Raw genomic sequence first — 14084 nt, forward strand, 5'->3', positions numbered from 1 at the left:
AGGAATCCAATTGAGCTGGCATAGAGCCACAGGTGTTGGCTTACCGCTTCCCGGTGGCCGATGGATCGCCCGCCGGCTGCACTGCATCCGTATCCGGTGCTGTGTTGTAGGCACCCGAGTACATGGACGCCCTCTTCGGCGCCCACTCCGGATGACCGCGAACCGACAGCTGGGTGGCCAGACTCTTTAGCAGCACTGCGCGGACCTTCAGTGAAATGCATAAGATATTTCTAGGTTAATATTTCATTTAAATGTAAAAAAACATTTAAATCACAAGGGTTTTGTAATGATTTTTAAAGCTGTCTAAAAGTATGATTCTTTTTAAAATACTACTTTTAGACAGCTTTATATTTGTTTAAATTACATGTAATTGTAATTATTCAATAATGTCACAGATATCACTAGGGTTCTAAAATAATTTCTATTCCATTTATTCCAAAAGTTTCATGGATTAATTTTAAAAAGCAACATTATTTTTTCCATTGCATATTTTTAGACAGGTTTTGTATGTGATTTCTGCGGCATTACTTTTCCCCTTTACTTTCAAGCTATGAGCTTACCTCGCCATTTAGAAAACAGTAAATGAGTGCTATAAAAAAACCCTGGAACGAGGTGAGAAAGTGGGTGCCATACGACCAGACCGCAAAATTCGTGGCCGTTTTCAGGGGAGCCAGCTGGTGCAGTAGATTGGTAATACCCAAAAGTGGTAGTAGGACTATCGCTGCTCTGACGGCTTTTCGGGTCTGTTCTATATCGCTGGCTTGAGATTGGCGCAACTTCATAACCAGCACACGTATAATATTCACCAGGAAACAAAAATTCAGCTGCAGAAAGATAGTTTTCTTAAAGATTTCGCATTAGAAGATTTGAAAAGAACTTACCAGTATAACCGCTAGTCGAGGTCCCTCTAGGATCCAATAGTAGGGTGTGAGATTATAGTTCCATAAGCACTCGCCCAGCGAAGTGTCCATATACATCACCGTACATCTCGCCCAAACGGTGGTCATCAAAATGGGGAAACCCCAGCCAAGTCGCGAGAAAAACTTGAGGGGAAAACTGCCCTGGAAAACGGCCACCGTCACCATATTGTGCAGGTAGAGACCCTCGATGAACATCCACATAAACATGGCGGTACGAGCGTACTCCAAAAGTACATAGGAGGCCTCACACAAATAGGGCTGTGGATCGAAAACGGGCATTAATCATCATACATTTCAAATGTAATATGTAATATGATAATTTTAACCAAAAATTATTACTTCTTAAACTCTAAAGAGTTTAAGATTTAGATGTTTCTTACTATCTTTTATATATTTATTTTATTTATTTCCTAATCTTGTTTAATTTATTAAAATTAAATATCTTTTTCGAAACCTACCGTGTTTTCAATGACGGAGAGACTTGTGTTGGTGGCCGCCTCCTTGTTTCCCCGCCGGAACTGATCCAGATATAGGGTCAGTCGAATGATCACCTGTAGCACCATGGCGACGAAGAGGTTCTTGTGGATCTTGGTGCGATTATTCCGCAGGGAGCGGAATGTGCAGAAGATCAGCAGGGAAACGATCAGGGCGAACAGGGAGAGACAGAGGCCCACGATCTCCAACGTTCTAGTCTTTCTGGCTATGTCTATGTAGAGCTAAGGGAGATAACAACAAATGGGAAAAAGGCAGACTTTTAAAAATATAATTTCACTGTTTGTGTGGCGGCAGAGAATGGGCAGAACTACCAGCATTATACAAATTTAAAAAATCATTGAAAATGTATAGAACTGTTCTATCCCTTAAACTTATTATAGTTATGGTTTTTGGATAGAATTCAACTTACATCAAAGTCCTTGCTGCCCATCTGCTGCATAAGGCGGATAATCTCCGGCTTGTAGCACGGCCCGTAGTCCGTCCATCCCGGCGGACTCACCTCTGTGGCATTTGGCCTGCTGCCCCATCGGCCATCCAGCTCGCACTTTCTGATGGCAAATTCTGCGAATCGGAAAGGGAGGGGTTTATTGCCGGATTAATAGCTGTAATCGAGCTTTGACACACTGACTGACAAGTGCAATTATGTCGATCGAATGGGCGACCTCGTTCAGCTGAAAAGATTGGGGCTACAAATCTAGACACGCCCGGCAAAATGAGGCCAGGGAAATTGGACACTGGGAGAAAATACAAAACTTTCGTTGTGACCCGTTTGTTTTTTCAAAGTGTTTAAGGTTATAGGTCTTCAATTCCAAAAAAAAATGTATTACAATTTTTTGTATACTTCAGTTGCAGAATATTTGCTTTTCATAGTGTTTAAAATTATAATATATTGATTTTCTTTTCAATTTTATACTTTGCTCATGAAATAAAAAGGGTTTTCAAAAATGGCTAACGTTTTATTTAAAAACTGAAATCACTAGCATTTTTTTTAGTGTAAATTGCCTATGGTTATTAAATACCAATTCCCCTTTGGAAAACGTTCAATTTAGCGGTCTTGCATATCGGAGGGGTGGGTACCATTTTGGATCGTAATTAAGCAATCGATTGGCTAGTGTTTTAAACCTTGTTAAACGGGCGAAGCTTAAGTGGAGGTATGAACATGAAACACCTGGACAACGCCCCTCCCTCCCTAGAACTGGCCACACCCACGGCCCAGTTTCGTGGTGACCTCGTCGTTATATGTAGTAGGATATCAAGGGTTAAACGGGGGGCAGGTGGCACCGATTGGGAGTGCGGTTGAATGGACGCGTCAGTCATGCATGTAAATATTGACATCCTTTCGATGAATACGAAATCAAGTAATTGTTTGCCGTGCAGCACTTGAACGGATTCCCAGCTAATGATCCGTATAATTGTGACCGCCAGATATGGAATTTGGATGGCATAATGACCGCAGGTTGTGCGTTTGACTTATGACTTTTAATCAGTTGACAAAAGTGGGTAAGACGATTTGGTTGTGTAATAGGCCTTACAAAGATCTTACTTGGCCTTAAATAAACGGTCATTTAATTCAGTTTAAAAGCTATTTAATTGAAATTTCCCAGTTAATTTAACATTTTCGTGGTGCTTTTATTGCGTTTGTAAGCAAGATTCGAATTACTCACTGCGCGTATCAACGCCATGAAAGCCGCCAGGACAATTCATCCGGGCCAGGACTCCGGCCGGAGTGGGTGGCCAGCAGAGCAGTGTGTCCCAGGTCCAATTGCAGTAGAGTCCTGTCCAGGAAGTCAAAGAAATATATGAAAATACGTATCTTATTTATGGAATTTATCAAAATACTTTCTTATGTTAAAGCGAATAAAGCACCTAACAGTTCCTGAAGTTCTTCATTGGTGCTGAAGAATTCACTAGGATTTTTAGTTCAATAACAAATGTGTCTAAAAGTGTGCGATAAAATAGAACCCTATTTCTTAATTTACTGTTGCATACTTCTTGACACCTTTACATAATATTTCAAACTATTTAATTAGAATACGAAAATACCTCATAAAAGTGTTCAAAAGTATGCAGTCCAAAAAATGGTCACCTTTACAGTGAACATACCTAAATAAATTTAGTGTTGTATACTTTTCAACACCTTTTTTTAGAGATATATAAAAATATTTATTATATATATAGATTTAGATTCTCACCCGATTGTGGTAGGGTGTAATTGACAAAAAGCGACGAGCAGTTCTCAAAATTGGTGGCCGCCGCTGATGCGAGCGTTATATTCCAGGGTGCGCTGATGTTGAGATTACTGAGGACCTGATCCGTATCCGAATCGGGCAGGACCGCGTCCATGACCGTGGGCTCCAGGGCCATCTTGGCCACACTGGCAACTCCATCAAGGACATGGGTTCCGGTCGATTCCGTTGTCAAGGAATCGAAATCAAAATCGTGCAGGATTGGAACTCGTCCGGTCGGCAGAATGTGTGATGATGTCGGCTCCAGCATGGATTTCGATTCGAATGTTGTTCCAGATGAAGAAGATGAGGGGGATCCCGATGAGCTGGACTGGCGCAGCAGGCGGGTGAAGCGCTGGGCGGAAATTCCACCTCCGCAGTCGAGGATGTTCGACAGGAGGGTCATTTTGCCATCGACCACATTCTGAAAATGCTGGAATAAAAACAAAAAAGGTGGAAATTAAGGTTATTATTTTTGTTGGACTTAATTGTTAAAAGTTCAAACTATTTTTTTTTGTGTAGAATATTATAGTTGAGCCACAAACTCATAGAAGTCCTATACTGAAACCCATTGGAAATACGGAAAAAAGTAACATGAAAACAGGCTAAAATTGTAACCTTCTTTTAAGGGTAATATTTTAATGTGGATCGTTAGAGAATTCAACCACAAACTCATAGAGGTATCCCACTTCAAAATCGGGATCCAATAACCCAAGTTATGGAATCTGGAAGTGCAGTTTTGGGGTCCCATACTGAAACCCATTGGAAATTCGGAAAAAAGTAACATGAAAACAGGCTAAAATTTAAACCTTCCCTTAAAGGTAATATTTTGATATAGATCGTAAGAGAATTTAAATACAAACTCACAGAGGCATCCCCCATCAAAATCGGAGTCCAATAACTCAAGTTATGGAATCCGGAAGTGCAGTTTTGGGGTCCCATACTGAAACCCATTGGAAATACGGAAAAAAGTGACATGAAAACAGGCTAAATTTTTGAACCTCCCTTAAAGGTAATATTTTAATGTGGATCGTTAGAGAATTCAACCATAGACTCAAAGAGGTATCCCACGTCAAAATCGGGATCCAATAACTCAAGTTATGGAATCTGGAAGTGCAGTTTTGGGTCCCATATTGAAACCCATTGGAAATACGGAAAAAAGTGACATGAAAACAGGCTAAAATTTGGACCTTCTTTTAAGGGCAATATTTTAATGTGGATCGTTAGAGAATTCAGCCACAAACTCATAGAGGTATCCCACTTCCAAATCGGGATCCAATAACTCAAGTTATGGAATCGGAAGTGCAGTTTTGGGGTCCCATACTGAAACCCATTGGAAATACGGAAAAAAGTAACATGAAAACAGGCTAAAATTGTAACCTTCTTTTAAGGGTAATATTTTAATGTGGATCGTTAGAGAATTCAACCACAAACTCATAGAGGTATCCCACTTCAAAATCGGGATCCAATAACCCAAGTTATGGAATCTGGAAGTGCAGTTTTGGGTCCCATACTGAAACCCATTGGAAATTCGGAAAAAAGTAACATGAAAACAGGCTAAAATTTAAACCTTCCCTTAAAGGTAATATTTTGATATAGATCGTAAGAGAATTTAAATACAAACTCACAGAGGCATCCCCCATCAAAATCGGAGTCCAATAACTCAAGTTATGGAATCCGGAAGTGCAGTTTTGGGGTCCCATACTGAAACCCATTGGAAATACGGAAAAAAGTGACATGAAAACAGGCTAAATTTTTGAACCTCCCTTAAAGGTAATATTTTAATGTGGATCGTTAGAGAATTCAACCACAGACTCAAAGAGGTATCCCACTTCCAAATCGGGATCCAATAACTCAAGTTATGGAATCGGAAGTGCAGTTTTGGGGTCCCATACTGAAACCCATTGGAAATACGGAAAAAAGTAACATGAAAACAGGCTAAAATTTAAACCTTCCCTTAAAGGTAATATGTTGATATAGATCGTAAGAGAATTTAAATACAAACTCATAGAGGCATCCCACTACAAAATCGGGATCCAATAACTCAAGTTATGGAATCTGGAAGTGCAGTTTTGGGTCCCATATTGAAACCCATTGGAAATACGGAAAAAAGTAACATGAAAACAGGCTAAAATTTTGACCTTCTTTTAAGGGTAATATTTTAATGTGGATCGTTAGAGAATTCAACCACAAACTCATAGAGGCATCCCACTTCAAAATCGGGATCCAATAACTCAAGTTATGGAATCTGGAAGTGCAGTTTTGGAGTCCTATACTGAAACCCATTAGAAATACGGAAAAAAGTAACATGAAAACAGGCTAAAACTGTGACCTTCTTTTAAGGGTTATATTTTAATGTAGATCGTTAGAGAATTCAACCACAAACTCATTGAGGTATCCCACTTCAAAATCGGGATCCAATAACTCAAGTTATGGAATCCGAAAGTGCAGTTTTGGGGTCCCATACTGAAACCCATTGGAAATACGGAAAAAAGTAACTTGAAAACAGGCTAAAATTGTGACCTTCTTTTAAGGGTAATATTTTAATGTGGATCGTTAGAGAATTCAACCACAAACTCATTGAGGTATCCCACGTCAATATCGTAACCCAATAGCTCAAGTTATGGAATCTAGAAGTGCAGTTTTAGGTTCCCATTCTGAAAGCCATTGCAAGTACGGAAAAGTCGTATTATACATGTTGAGATTATAGAGAAAAATACTATTTATTGAAACGCTTTGCTTAGATAAGTTTCTAATGTTTAAATAAAGAGACTGTGGTTATAAAAGACACCCTGAAGTTCTTAATTTAATTTATAAAATTGTTTTGAATCCAATGTAGGGTTTTCATGGAGAGCGGGAATTCGGATTATTTTACTCGTTAATTTTGAGGTAATTGCCCCACTCAGTTTGCCTTATTTAAGCCTTCTTTTGTTTGTGTTTAGGTTATTAGCATACACGAGTACATAGCGCATATATATCTGCACCGGATGCAATTGGAAATTGATCTCTTCCCAGTTTCGTTGCCTTTTCCGTTTCCGTTTCCCTTTCCCAATGCCACGCCATCCGGGGCAGATTTAATTGAAAGCTTATCGAACAATGAGACATCGAGGGGCTCCTTTGTTTACCGGATCTTATTCTCGTTGGCAGAGTGCCGCTGTTAACGCAGTTTATGATTGCCCCCTAATAAATACCCGGCTTATTTATAGCATCGCTGCACCGGATTGCAAACATCACGGCCCTGCCCACACATCTCAGTATTTTCCGTAGTCGCACTCTATGCCACATATATGTACAGTGTACAGCGTACACATATCGTTGGCATCGGCATTCCCATTCGAAATCGCATTCGTATCACCCACATCGCACCGATTGTCGGGATTATGCCTGGTGAAATGGCAAATGGCCAGGAGCAAATGCACGCAGAAAAAAACTTTCAATGTGAATTTGATTTCCGCATGTTAACTATGCGCTTACATATTATCGATTGTGGAATAATACAAAAAATTAATGCATTTTAGTTTGCTTTTAAAATCGAAAAAAATATGTTGATCATCATACGCCGATTTCTTTCTGTGTTTGGGTCATGCGATGGATTTCAGTGAGTTGAGTTTGCCTTTTTTGCAATTCAATGCGGCACATCTCCCTGTCCCTGTACTTTTTGCAGTAAAGTAATCTTTGAAAAGCAACAGATTAAAAAAACTGCACACCCTTTGTTAAGGACTAAAGAGCCATTAAAATGCGCCATTATTCAAAAATCAAAAGAAATTTGTGTAACCAATAGATTAACGTGCATGTATCTTATTGATACTACTAACTCAGAACTTTAAAAATAACTCAAATGGCATAGGGATTATTTTATAATCTTTTTCCACGATGTAAGAAATGCCAACTGAGCTTTACTTGTTTATCACCAGTGTCTCATGTTCTCAAAAACAAAGATATCTTGCTGAAATAAAAATAAATCTATTTCAATGGTGGAATTATATATCTTCCTTCTGCGCCATTTTTCGCCAAGGCTAAACGGAATGTAAATTACTTTAATGATAATGACATAACAAATTATAATTTCTTCCTGTCTTGGTTTTCTAGCAGAAGCTTTTGCTTTCGCCATTCAGAACAAAAATGACACTTTGTATTTTTTCTCTTGGTCCCTTTTTTTTTCCTTTCCGGAATTGCGTAAACAAGCCATCCGAAAGGACGGTCGCCCAAAGTGCCCAAAGTTGTTGCGATGTTGCTAAGCTGCCCCGAAAATGCCTTTGAGTGCATTTTATATAATTTCATAAGAATTTCAATTTTGCCAGTAGTCGCTGCTCACATATGCATGCCGGATATATATATATATATATATACACATATAAAATATGGCTACAGCCCACATTCTCCATCCCTGGAGGCATTCCTTCGGCTTTGTTCTGCTCAATATTTGGCTTGCATAAGACCGGAGCCCAGACATAATGCACCATCAAATGGGAAAATAAGGGAATACACTTTTAAGCATTTCAGCTCCTAACTAAGTGATCAATTATAGTTATTTAATATAATAATAAAAATTTTTTAAAGACCTCTGGTGCCCATTAAGATAGTCCTTTACTTGATTTTAACTTTCTTTGGGACCTTGATTACTCTGCTTATTCGTAAAGCTCATACTAAGTACTCGCTTTGGCGATACTAATCGATACTTATCGCTGCAGCCGACCGATTCTGGGCGCGTTCGTAATTAAGCCAACTAAACGCAAAAGCCTCTCCAAAGCCATCTGAAAGGGACCAAAGGATTGGTATTGGATAACTAACTGGATGCTGGAACCAGCGCCTCCGCAAATCCACATTTTCACATTTTCACATTTTCACATTTCCAAGCAGACGAGCACCGCAGACGGCAGACTCTGATTTGGGTCACTTGGCAGCAGTTGCAGCGGGTTAAAGTGCGGTGCCCAGGGGTAGCCAAGGGTTAAGGGGTGCTTGGTTGCTCAAGGGACCCGATTAAACACTTGGGTAATTTAAAGTTGGCTCCAGCAAGGGAAGATGCAGTCGAAAGGACTTCATTTAATTAGATAGTATTTTAAATTTAATTAAGTTCAAGTACTTAAAGTAGGGACTTACAATAACAAATCGAAGAATTCTGACGTTCTCATCTGAGTTGAAAATGTTCTTGAAAATAGAACGACATTTTTTGAGATGAAAGTATTTTCAATATGCTTGAATCAAGTTGAGCTGGCGGTATTTACAGTGTTTATCTCAACAACTAAAGTATTAATCCAGTCAGTAGTGTATACTTATTAACAAGTTGTTAAATAAACTCAGAAATGTTCTTCCACGGAGTTTAAGAACGAATGTTCTCAATTCAAGAACAATGCACTAGAATTTTTCTTTCTGTGTAGTTTTAGATTCTTAAACTTAATTTATGGAAAATACAAAATCAGGCATGTTTATTATTTAACGTTCCCCACATCTCAAAATCATATTCACGCCCTTGGCATATTTTTTCCTTTCCTAACCAATCCAACTTTAGCCCTTTAATTTAACGATGTGAATTCATTTGTTTACAATCGCATGCCCAACGTGCTGGTTATTTTCAATAATTAATCAACTTTCTTATTGAACACTCAGCAATTCAATTATTTAACACGCATTGCAATGCTCCAAATAAGTTGTCAATGCCATTGGATAGGCAGAAGCAATCAAGGATTTATGGGGATTTCAATTCGTTATGCGTTGTGGAGCTTTAAAAGTGCAATCAACAATCAACAGTCAACAACATTAAAAAGTAATCTTAACTGACGTGTCCCGACTTCAAAATTGGGTTGATGATTGAGCCCTAAATAATGGGCGTACCCTATTCGCCGATCGATTGTTTTAACATTTTCATCGCCCAAAGTGCAGCTGAAGTTTTTTTTTTTTTTGCGTTGCCAAGACTTGGTGTTTTTCTTTTTCGTAGGCTCGGGAAAATCGGAGAGCCCAGGGAAACCCCATCTGCAGGCGTTGGGGCGTGTTTTTTTCGTATATTCCTTTGCCATAATTATGGAGAAAAAATGAAAGAAAATGAATCTCAAGAGCTCCCATTCAGAGAGACGAAATGCATTGAATGGGCCAATGCTCGCCAACAAAAGGCTAGTGGGAAAAGTGGGGAAAGTGGTAAAAAGTGGGTGGAAAACGGGTGAAAAGTGGTTGGGAAAATATATATGGAAAGTGGTGGGGAAATGCTGGGAAAATTTTGTGGGCTTGGTTAGGCGAGCAGAGACGCTATTTGAAAAGTTTTTCGCGCTATTTGACAAGCCGAAAGACTTTTCACTGCGGGGTTTCTTTAGCCCAGTGTTGCCATGGTAAGTACAGTGCGATTGAAGAGTATAAGGCCAATTTAATAATTATTGATAAAATTATTATAATTATATACCATTAATTTATATTTATATTATATTTAATTTAAAAAACATCCATCATTTAAATGTGACCATTAAAAAAGGCTAATAAAATTATTTTAACAAAACAAGTTATTAAGTAAACTAAATTACGTGGAAATAAAGCAATTCAGGTTACACTTTCATTTAGTTGTTTGCTCTTTAACACGCATTAAATGCATTTACCCCCCCAAAAACAAGACATTGTAAATATGATTACAATTGAATGTGCATCCAATTAAAAAAATAATTTAACTTTTTTTGGCAGCTCATTAAGGTTGGCTTGCATTTGTTTTTTGCCAATTAAGGTGCCACAAAGGATTCTCTAATTGCCAGTGCGGCCAATCTAAATGACCTATCTTGCAACTTTGTAAATATATATATTTGCATCTCTTTTTTTGCGAAACGCACTGTAGTCTGTGGATCCGGGCCAATTAACTCGTAACAAAGGATTTTTCAATTGAAAGTTTGGGCAAATGTTTAAACAGTAGAAAAATTAATCTTAAATTTAAGGGATTTCCCAGGGAAAAACGAGGCCAGACAAGTGGCCACATTAAAAGACGATACCATTTTTGGTGGATGGGTGGGTGGTGGGTGGTTTTTTGGGGGGTCACTGTTACATCACCTTTTGGCCAGAATCTTTCTTGTAGCAACCAAAAGTGGGTGGTGCTTTGCTTTTGTCACCGCAGGACATTTGCCGCTTGGCTGAGCTACTGCAGCTGCTTATACAATTTGGCATTGAAACTGCCACTGTTTGCAGTTGGCCACACAGAGAGAAAATACTTAGGGTCTTCAAAAAAATAGTGGATGGCGCTTAACCAGCCTTAACTTCAGCTCATGGCAACTTGGCTAAATACAAGTGGATCTTTAAATCTAAAAATCAATCTTTGAATTGGCGGTCATTTTAGCTAGCACTCAATATTTCTAAATAAATAGAATACAATAAACTAAAAACAATGCATATTCCTTATTGAAAACTTGTTAACGAAACGTTCATTAAAACATTAAAATGTTTTTAAAATCCCAAGAGAACTAAATAACAAACCTCAAGGGCTTAGTCACTTATATTTTTTTCTTTCAACGAAAACTTGTGTACAACTTTTCTGTCAGTGTAACCAGCTGGTAGAGTAGTTTTTGTTCTCCACAGTTTTGTTTTTCCTTCACATCTTGGATCGATGCAAGTGTCTTGGTCTCGGGCTTGTAATTGAATAACTAAAGAAAACTCACCAAAAAAGGGAACATTCAAAGGGGCACAATTCTAATGAATAGGGGGCAATACCGACATTGCCTCGCCGATTTCAATGTTGATATTTTATATTGAAATCCATTTGACAGGCCGAACAGATTTTGACAGCTCGTCAAGTTCTGTTGTGCGGCCTTAGATTGAATGCCATTGAGTTTTTACTGCCCCCCACAGATTTTCCATTTCCATTTGCCTCCCCCCCCTTAGCTCCAGTATCATAGTCGGAAAATTCCGGAATGTGCGGGTGAATGTGTGCAACTGTTGCATTACTGATTACGCTATTGCTGTGCAATTTGCCAGATTGACACTCTATAAATCAATATCATTGGGACAGATATATAGAGAACGTGCCGGCCTAGCAGCACTTACTGTCATTTTTGTACATTTGCTGGCACTACCACTGTTACAGTCGCAATAATAAATGAAGTAAATGCGTTGGATACCAGTAGCTGTGCCAGTACCAGGGTGTTCACTGTACCATTTGATCCAGGGGCAGGTTCAGTGTCAATGCCGCACAGAGAAATCCATAGCATATACTTCTTTAAAATAACACAAACAGTGGGGTATTATTCCGAAATACACTGGTGAAAAATGATGAGAAATTGTATTCGTTTTGAAGAGATTTATAGAATTACAGATAAAAATTATTATAAAATTGGTATCAAAATGTCAGTTTTCACCTTAAGTAGGGCTTTTTTGAAGAGCAAAACGAGAAATTTTATTTTTCAATATCAATTTAACATTGGTTATTAGAAAAATTGACATGTTGAAAGGATTGCTTTCGATTCTTTAGGCCGATTCCTAAAAGCCCCATAACCTTTTGAAATATTGCTTATCCAAAGACTATTACATTTTCTTAGTGTGTAAATGCCCAACAAAAGACGTTCGAATGTCTCTCAATGAATTAAACATTTTCAATGGATTACTGTCTTTGAAATGGACAACCATTCAATGCAATTTCGTGGCGGCTTTTTTTGAAATGGGGAACATCAGGCCACAAAAGAGTTTATGGCTTTGTTTAATCGGTGCTCCACTTTGCTATCAATTTGTGTTTGTTCTCAAATCATTAAAAGGACAATTGAATTTAAGTGGCTGACAATGCAAGAAATTCTCTTCTACAAGCAGCTGACATTTCATACACCATTTGGTCTAAATGATGTCCATGAAATTGTATAGGGCGGTTTGTTTAATTGATTTCGTAATCCGTTTGTATCGGCTTTCACTTGCATATTTATTAGCTTTCTTATAAAATCAACCTTTGTCATAAGTTTCATAACATTTGCGTCACTCGATTACATTTCCCTAAAAATATATGGTTTATTTATATCTTTAATGGCATAGACATGTTACGCAATTTGTTAGGCACCCAAAAGTTCAGTGACCAATCCAAATAAGGTGGAGACTTACGCAAACAGATTACGTACAACACCAGCTAAAACATTCGTTACAACGTTACTCAATAATAAGCTAGTTACATAATGTTTATTAAAATTTGCACAGCTTTAACGGGCACTTGTTGATAGCCCAACCTCTGAACCTGTGAGCCCCAGAAAGCCCAGGACCGCAACACCACCCCAAAAAGCCCCTCCAATCATCGAAATGGTTCTGGAAATTGCACAAAGAAAAATAAATAAATTAGGGACATGTTTTAAAGACAAATATTTGTAATCACAAAAATATTATCAGCTATAATTTACAAGTCGAACTAATTACTGAAAAAGTTTAGAAATGAAAAACTAGAATTTCATTATCTATGTATATGTTTTGGAAGAGTTTTTACTTGAAAACGATGTATTAAAAGGCGATTTTCTTTTGGAATGTCCTGCCAGGAATTAATTAAGCAATTAAATAAGACAACTATTTCGATGAGTGTAGGGACATCCAAGGTTCGTTGCTTGTTTGCTCTCGTTCACCTCGACGTTTTGTGGCCCAGGGTGCTGGCAGATTGGCAGCACGGCAGTGGCCCCAAATTGGCTGGCTGGCATCCCACAGGCCCACCCACCCCGTTTAACCCACCCTCGCCCGCTTAACCCACCCCCCTAAGCTCTGGCCACGAAGGAAATTCTTTACTCGTTAGCCCGGCACAAGTCGCAGCCAGACCTTGACGACGGGGCAACAGGATCTCAGCGGCTTTGCCGCTTTTTTGTCCCCCAAAACCCTACACATAGGCATGCACACTCAAGGAAAAGTAAGACTTCGAGTTTCTATAATTTTGATGTCTTTCCTATTGATTCAAGTTAAATTTTCACTAATTTCTGTAAAGAAAAATGCAGTACTAAGAAATGTAAGGTCACACTGCACTTTTTTATAATACACAAATAAACCTGGTAACACTATTTGGGTACCCACGAGAATTTATTTATTTGAGAGTTTGTAGATTGATTGATTTTAATATTTTTCTTTAATTATTTTTTCTCTGTGCACCTTTGTTGTATTTTTATATATTTGGCAGACTGCCAGAATAATTCTCGTAACTCTCGTTTTGGTTCGTTGGCTGATTGTTGTGGTCGCTTGCTTTTCTGCTTTCCTGCTTCTCCGCTTTTCAGCTTTCCTGCACCGCCGACAATCCGTAAATCTGATTCTATATATCTGTAGCTGTGTCAGCAGATGTATCTTTGCCGCTCGTTTATTTGCCCCAGCGGTTTTGATTTGCGTTTCGAATGACATCAAAATAATGATTTGCTCCTAATTGTTCGTAATACAATTATGCATAATTATGTTGTTAATAATTCCAATACATTTTGGACCCTCTGTTGTTGTCACATAATGTCGTAAAGTTATTGTTTGATGACCCGGGCTCTTTTAT

General features: G+C 38.5%; 1 protein-coding gene across 3 annotated transcripts in view; it reads right to left on the reverse strand.

Annotated features, from left to right (window-relative positions):
* Positions 1-14084, reverse strand: part of Pdfr (Pigment-dispersing factor receptor) — a 34018-nt gene that overhangs the window by 2881 nt on the left and 17053 nt on the right. For all 3 annotated transcript variants that reach the window (XM_036820210.3, XM_070997364.1, XM_017083653.4), the window contains exons 3-9: positions 3608-4073; positions 3080-3190; positions 1825-1976; positions 1379-1636; positions 882-1178; positions 561-824; positions 45-205 (exon numbers count right to left, since the gene is read on the reverse strand). In XM_036820210.3, the coding sequence (XP_036676105.2) occupies positions 45-205; positions 561-824; positions 882-1178; positions 1379-1636; positions 1825-1976; positions 3080-3190; positions 3608-4046 (1682 nt within the window). In that variant the 5' untranslated portion in view covers positions 4047-4073. The remainder of the gene's footprint in view (positions 1-44; positions 206-560; positions 825-881; positions 1179-1378; positions 1637-1824; positions 1977-3079; positions 3191-3607; positions 4074-14084) is intronic.

The sequence above is a fragment of the Drosophila suzukii genome, chromosome X (genome assembly GCF_043229965.1).
Source record: "Drosophila suzukii chromosome X, CBGP_Dsuzu_IsoJpt1.0, whole genome shotgun sequence".
Lineage (NCBI taxonomy): Eukaryota > Metazoa > Arthropoda > Insecta > Diptera > Drosophilidae > Drosophila > Drosophila suzukii.